At 43.0% G+C, this 7,322-nt stretch overlaps 1 protein-coding gene across 1 annotated transcript; it reads right to left on the bottom strand.

Moving 5' to 3' along the window:
• Positions 1-4,412: 4,412 nt before the first annotated feature.
• Positions 4,413-6,506, bottom strand: LOC137735985 (uncharacterized; the record flags this gene model as incomplete). Its single annotated transcript, XM_068475335.1, has 2 exons — positions 4,413-5,114; positions 6,015-6,506. Coding segments are annotated over 2 exons (1,194 nt in total), but the record flags the coding sequence as incomplete, so codon positions are not given.
• Positions 6,507-7,322: the final 816 nt, after the last annotated feature.

The following is a 7,322-nucleotide window of genomic DNA, read 5'->3' as shown; positions in this document are numbered from 1 at the left end:
AACACTTTTGAAAAATGGCAAACTCATCGAACCTTAGCTTGGAATTAAACCTTAGCAGTGATGCGGGCGCGCCGCGTCAAGGTAACGTATGGCGCCCTTCTTTCTTTTCTTCTAACGGTCCTCTCACAGGTGAAGACTCCGTGATGCAGGACGCCACAACAGCTACAATAGTAGCTAGGAACCTCCTCACTCCGAAAGATAGTAGGCTGCTGTCAGGACGGTCCGATGAGTTGGCCGTTCAAGAGTCCCTCGCACTTAGTGTTCAGTGTGCGAGTTCTGTGTCCAACATGGGCCAACGCCTGCTTGCCCGCTCCCGTCAGGTGGAATCATTGATGGCAGAGGTGGAAAGTCTCAAGCAGGAGATCCAGCAGCTGAAGTATGAGAATAGAAGTTTGCACGTGCTTGCAAACAACTATTCGACGGGCATGAAGAGGAAGCTTGATGAGCTGCAAGAGTCTGAAGGTCGGATTCACAGTGACCGTCAAAGGTTCTCGTCTTTCCTCCAGAGGCACCTTTTTCCTGGCTCATCCAGCGCTTGGCCAAGTATTGAGGCCTGGAATGCTCTATCTTCGATGCCTCCCGCTCCGATGCCTTCTGTTCCTACGCCTTCCGCTCCGATGCCTTCTGTTCCTACGCCTTCCGCTTCAAGAGTAAAGCCACGTAGTGGGGCCTCAAGCAAACAACCTTTGTGAAGCACCATCTTTCTTTGTTTAGCAGTGCCTATCAATAAATCAAACATAACAACTAAACAACCTAACAAGGCAGAAACGAAATAGCAACAAAATGACTCAAATGACTCTAAAAACACATATTTTTGGGTTTTTTTCAAAAGAATTTTTTTTTTTTTTTTTTTTTTTTTTTTTTTTTTTTTTAAATTTTCGGAGTTTTATACCAAGACACTATAAAACACACTAAAACACTCTAAAAATGCTTAAAACAGCAAGAAACAACATTCTAAGTGAAAGGTGAATAAATCCCACGAAATTCATGCAAATACAAATTGTTTACCCCCCCACACTTAAATCAAACTTTGTCCTCAATGTTTTAAGCAGAAAGTCACAACAGAGCAAGCAAATAAACAAATACGAGAAAGAAAGCAAAGTAAAGGCAGTAAAGAAAAAGAAAGGAATAAAAATAAGTCTCTTAAAGGGGTTTCCAAGTTCTTCTCTATTCGGATGCATGGGTTGCCTCCCACGAAGCGCTTTCTTTTACGTCTTGCAGCCGGACGGTACCTCCGTTTAAGCTTGACTAGGTTCCACGGCATGGAAGGGTACCTCCTCCACGACATGCTCCTCAAACATCTCGTAATAGGGCTTCAATCGATGCCCATTCACTTTGAATTCTTGCTGCGTCCTTGAACTTTTGATTTGCACTGCACCATGAGGGAAAATATTAGTAACAACAAACGGGCCAATCCATTTAGAACGCAACTTACCAGGAAACAAACGTAGGCGAGAGTTAAAAAGTAACACTTTCTGCCCAACTGTGAAGGTCTTGGTTCGAATCATTTTATCATGGAATGCTTTGGTCTTGGCTTTGTACATCCGGGCATTCTCATAGGCTTCATTCCGAATCTCCTCAAGTTCATTCAATTGGAGCTTCCTATGAACTCCCGCTGCATCTATGTCCATGTTGAAAATCTTCACGGCCCAATGTGCCTTGTGCTCTAGCTCTACGGGCAAATGACATGGCTTACCATAGACGAGCCGAAAAGGTGACATCCCAATGGGTGTTTTGTATGCCGTACGATATGCCCACAGTGCATCATCTAAACGTAAGCTCCAATCCCTCCTTGTTGGTCCAACGGTCTTCTCCAAAATTTGTTTGATTTCTCGGTTAGACACCTCGGCTTGGCCATTTGTTTGAGGATGGTAAGGTGTGGAGACCTTATGGTTGACATGGTACTTTCTTAGCAACGCCTCAATGGTCCGATTGCAAAAGTGAGACCCTCCATCACTTATGATTACTCTCGGCATTCCAAACCTAGCAAAAATGTTAGTTTTCACGAAATCTGCAACCACCTTAGAATCGTTAGTACGGGTGGCTTTTGCTTCCACCCATTTAGAAACATAATCAACGGCAAGCAAGATATAAGTGAAACCATAAGATGGAGGGAAAGGGCCCATGAAATCAATTCCCCAAACATCAAAAATTTCAACATTAAAGACAGGGGTTTGCGGCATTTGGTCCTTGGTACCTATGTTACCCATTCGTTGGCAACGATCACAAGACATACAAAAGGTTCTAGCATCCCTAAATATAGTCGGCCAATAAAAACCACACTCTAAAACCTTGAGGGCAGTGCGTTGTGTGCCAAAATGACCACCACATGCATATGTGTGACAAAAGCTTAGAATTGAGTGAAATTCAGAATCATGCACACATCTACGTATAATTTGATCTGAGCAATACTTCCACAAATAAGGGTCATCCCAAACATAGAAACGTGCATCATTTTTAAGCTTATCACGTTGGTGCTTGTTTAGTTCATTTGGAATTTGTTTAGCCACCAAGTAATTCACTAAATCTGCATACCATGGTTCACTTACCTCAATGGAAAGCAGCTGCTCATCGGGAAAAGTTTCAGGGATAGGTACGGCATGTTCATGCTCCTCGTGGATCATTCGGCTTAAATGGTCAGCCACTACATTCTCGCTTCCTTTCTTATCCCGGATTTCAATATCAAATTCTTGAAGAAGAAGAATCCAACGGATAAGCCTCGGCTTTGCTTCCTTTTTCGTGAGCAAGTACCTCAAAGCTGCATGATCAGAATAAACGATTACTTTAGTACCAATTAAATATGAACGGAATTTATCTAAAGCAAAAACCACAGCTAGAAGTTCTTTTTCCGTCGTGGAGTAATTCAATTGGGCATCATTGAGAGTCCGAGAGGCATAGTATATGACATGCGGCCGCTTGTCCCTTCTTTGTCCTAGAACAGCTCCTAATGCATAGTCGGATGCATCGCACATGAGCTCGAACGGAAGGCTCCAATCTGGAGGTACAATAATGGGGGCCGAGACTAGCTTCTCCTTGAGTTGGTTAAATGCCGAATTACACTCTTCATCAAACTTGAATGGCACATCTTTTTGAAGCAATCGGCAAAGAGGGTTGGACATCTTGGAGAAGTCCTTGATAAAACGCCTATAGAACCCTGCATGGCCAAGAAACGAACGTACCTCTCTAACCGAAGTAGGAGAGGGTAAGTGACGTACAATGTCTATTTTCGATTTATCTACTTCAATTCCTTTTTCTGAAACAATATGTCCTAAAACTATACCTTGTTTCACCATAAAGTGACATTTCTCCCAATTCAAGACAAGGTTAGTTTCAACACATCGTTTCAAAATTAAGATCAGATTATCCAAGCAATTATCAAATGAACTCCCAAATACACTGAAATCATCCATGAAAACCTCAATGATCTTTTCAACAAAATCGGAAAATATACTTACCATACACCTTTGGAAAGTGGCCGGTGCGTTGCATAAGCCAAATGACATACGACGATAAGCAAATGTTCCAAAGGGACATGTGAATGTGGTCTTCTCTTGATCATCCGGGGCTATCACAATTTGGTTATATCCAGAGTATCCATCAAGAAAACAGTAAAAAGCATGACCGGCTAACCTTTCGAGCATCTGGTCGATGAATGGCAAAGGAAAGTGATCTTTCCTAGTCATGGCATTTAGCTTCCGGTAATCGATACATACTCGCCATCCAGTCTGAATGCGTGTAGGCACGAGCTCATTCTCATCATTCTTGATAACAGTTACTCCGGACTTCTTGGGAACGACTTGAACTGGAGAGACCCAACGGCTATCGGAGATAGGGTAGATCACTCCGCAATCCAAAAGCTTGATTATTTCCTTCTTCACCACTTCCATCATCGGAGGGTTGAGACGGCGTTGAGCCTCTCGGGATGGCTTAGTCCCCTCCTCAAGAAGTATACGGTGCATGCATGTGGTAGGGCTTATTCCTTTAATGTCGGCCAAAGTCCACCCGATGGCCGTTTTGTGCTCTCGCAGCACCCTCACAAGCTTCTCCTCCTCCATTGCCGTGAGACTTGATGAAATGATGACGGGCAATGTTTCGCCTTCCCCCAAAAACACATACTTCAAATGGTCCGGCAACGGCTTAAGTTCAAGCGAAGGTGCCTGAACAACAGAAGGTAGCATCTTAGTGGAAACTGAATTTGAAAGTGAGAGTGGAACCTTACCATATTGTTGTGGCAATGACTCAAGGGCTGCCACAACCTCAATTATTTCTTCTCTAGAACCCATTGCAAAGAATTCCTCCTCCTTGCCGTGGCCTTGCATTGGCCCAAATCCTTCATTTTTGCGCTCTATGGCCTTAGTGATGGTTGTTTCTAGGGCGTCCTCGTTCAATTCTTCAAGGTATACCTGCGCCAAAGAATCGATAACATCAATGGAAAAACAAGAATGGTCATCCACGGGATATCTCATAGTTTCAGAAATATTAAAATCAATCACTTCCCCATCGAATTCCATTGTCAAGGTGCCTTTGTATACATCAATCTTCGTTCGGGCCGTCTTCATGAATGGCCTACCAAGGAGAATCGGCAAAGATGTAGAATGGGCTGAATCCTCCATGTCTAGGATGTAGAAATCAGCCGGAAAAATTAAATGGTTCACCTGCACAAGCACATCTTCCAAAACTCCTTTTGGATACGCGTTAGAACGGTCGGCCAATTGTATAATTACACCATCTTGTTTTAATTCACCCAAATTCATAGATGCATAAATAGAATAAGGCATGACATTTATGGATGCACCTAAATCAAGCATGGCATGTTCAAAACGATTATGTCCAATCACACAAGGAATCGTGAAACTACCGGGGTCTTTGCACTTGGTAGGCAGTTTACGTTGCAAAACAGCGGACACATTCTCGCTTACCTTCACTACCTCTTTGTTTGCCCTTCTTCTCCTTGTATTGCATAGGTCCTTGAGGAATTTAGCATACTTTGGAATCTGTTTGATTGCATCGAGAAGCGGTATGTTCACTTGCACCTTCCGGAACGTTTCAAGAATGTCCTTCTCGCTTTCTTCCCTTTTTTCTTGCATGAACCTGCGAGGAAAAGGTACATTGGGCAGATTAGAACTTGAAGTACATGAATTTGAACTTAAATTACCTGATTTGGCCGAGTTAGGGTGATTGGGGGCTTGCGGCATTGGGTTTTTCACCCTTACCGTGGGTGAGCTAGATACTTCCTCAGGTTGTGTCGTATCTTCATCTACTTTCTGGGCAGATTTGGGATTGTTTGGCTCGGTCCCAACTTCTTTTCCACCCCTTAGGGTGATGGCCTTGGCGGATTCGAATCCTCCCTTTGGATTGACTGTGGTTGAGCTAGGAAGCTTTCCTTGCTCTCTAATTTGTCCAAGGAACTCAGAAATCTGCCCTATTTGTTTCTTCATATCCATCATCTCCTTCTCGTTATTTTCTATCCGGTTGTTTTGATTTTGCAACCCCTGCGAAATAGAGGTTAGTAATTGCATAGCTTGATTACTTTCCAAAGACGTACCTGAATGAGATGATGCCGAAGGTTGTTGGGATTGTTGGGGTGCATACGGCTTGGAATAAAAACCAGGGGGGTTTGGCCTAAATCCTCCTTGTTGGGCAGCTTGTTGTGGCTCCCTCCATTTGAAGTTTGGATGGTCTCTCCAACCTGGATTATATGTGTTAGAATATGGATCGTTCCTTGGTTGGTTTTGATTCCCATAGCCCATGGCATTGGCAGATTCCCACCCGCCATTCTCGATTAGTTGAGGGCACTTGTCGGATGGATGCCCTTGAATTGAGCACACGCCACAAACTTGGTGTTCTTGTGCTTTTGGACCAATTACAACCTGAGAAACAAGAGAAGTAAGATTAGCAAGTTGTGATTGAATTTCAGAAATAGCACTCACCTCATTTACACTTTGTTGCCGTGGGGCTTCCCTTTGGCCCACTCCTTCATATTGTTGGGCGTTGAGCGCTCGGTTGGCTATGAGAATCTTGGCATCCCTTGGTGTTTTGTCCACCAATGCTCCTCCCGCTGATGCATCAAGCATTTGACGTTCGATAGGAAGGAGGCCCTCATAGAAATATTGAAGGAGAAGTTCCTCCTTCATTTGATGTTGAGGACATGAAGCTACAAGGCCCTTGAAGCGCTCATAATAAGCCGGGAATGTCTCACCATGATTCTGTTGAATACCACTAATTTTCTTCCGTAGGAGAATCACTCTCGAAGTAGGGAAGAATTTCTCCAAGAAAGCACACTTCATACTCTCCCACGAAGTCACAGTTCCCGGGGCTAGTTCGTAGAGCCAATCTTTGGCCTTGTCCATAAGTGAAAATGGAAAGGCCTTCATCTTCAATATACTCCCATCCACATTGACGGGGGTCATGCTCGAACAAACCACCTCGAACTCCTTCAAGTGTTTGTTGGGGTCTTCCATAGACAAGCCATGGAACTTCGGAATATGGTGTAACAAACTGGATTTGAGTTCAAATTCATCGGTCTTGCCTTGGGCAGCCGCGGGGTATTGAATGCAAAGAGGGTCTGCATTGGCCAAACCCGAGGCCGAAAGCTCCTTGATGGTTCTATTATCTGCTGCCATGGCTTGTTCTTCTTCAAAAATTTGATCCGTGGGCTTTTCTTCTTCACCTACTTCGTCTTCTTCAAGCCCAGGTTGTGGTGGCTCTTGTTGACTCCTCGTTCTCCTCAAAGTGCGTTCAAAATCACCGTCAAAGTCGGAGATGTTCTCTATAATAGGACGAGAGCTACGAGTCATACACAGTACCTAAAAAACAAGGAAACAAACAAACTAAGAATCTGAAATAAGAATGCACGAAAAACAAAATATAAAAATAAAGACAAGGGATTAGCAACTTTGCTAATCCCCGGCAACGGCGCCAAAATTTGATGCGAGCATTATACGCATACAAATTAAACCCTATTTGTGACAATTGTAGTAATGATGTAAGTAGGGATCGTTCTAACCGGGGATTAACTAGGGATGCTAAACACTTGACTTAAATAAATAAAACTAACTTTTAAAACACTAAGACAAACTTAAAAGACTCAAAACAAGTTCAAAAGACTCCAAATACTTTAAAAACATAAAATAAGACAAATCAAATGATTAAGACTTAACAAAATAGGGGGGGAAGTTTGATTTGACGAAAATTGAAATAACAAAACAAGTTAATAAACTAAGCAAATTGTAAAACGAATAAACGTAAATATGAATGTGATGAAAATATGGATGATGGAATAGCCAAGGGGTTCTTCTCCACACATGTTACACTTGCAATAC

This window comes from Pyrus communis, chromosome 6 (genome assembly GCF_963583255.1).
Source record: "Pyrus communis chromosome 6, drPyrComm1.1, whole genome shotgun sequence".
In the NCBI taxonomy this organism is placed as follows: Eukaryota; Viridiplantae; Streptophyta; class Magnoliopsida; order Rosales; family Rosaceae; genus Pyrus; species Pyrus communis.
The sequence above is the reverse complement of the archived record's forward strand: the minus strand, read 5'-3'. Positions and strand labels throughout refer to the sequence as shown.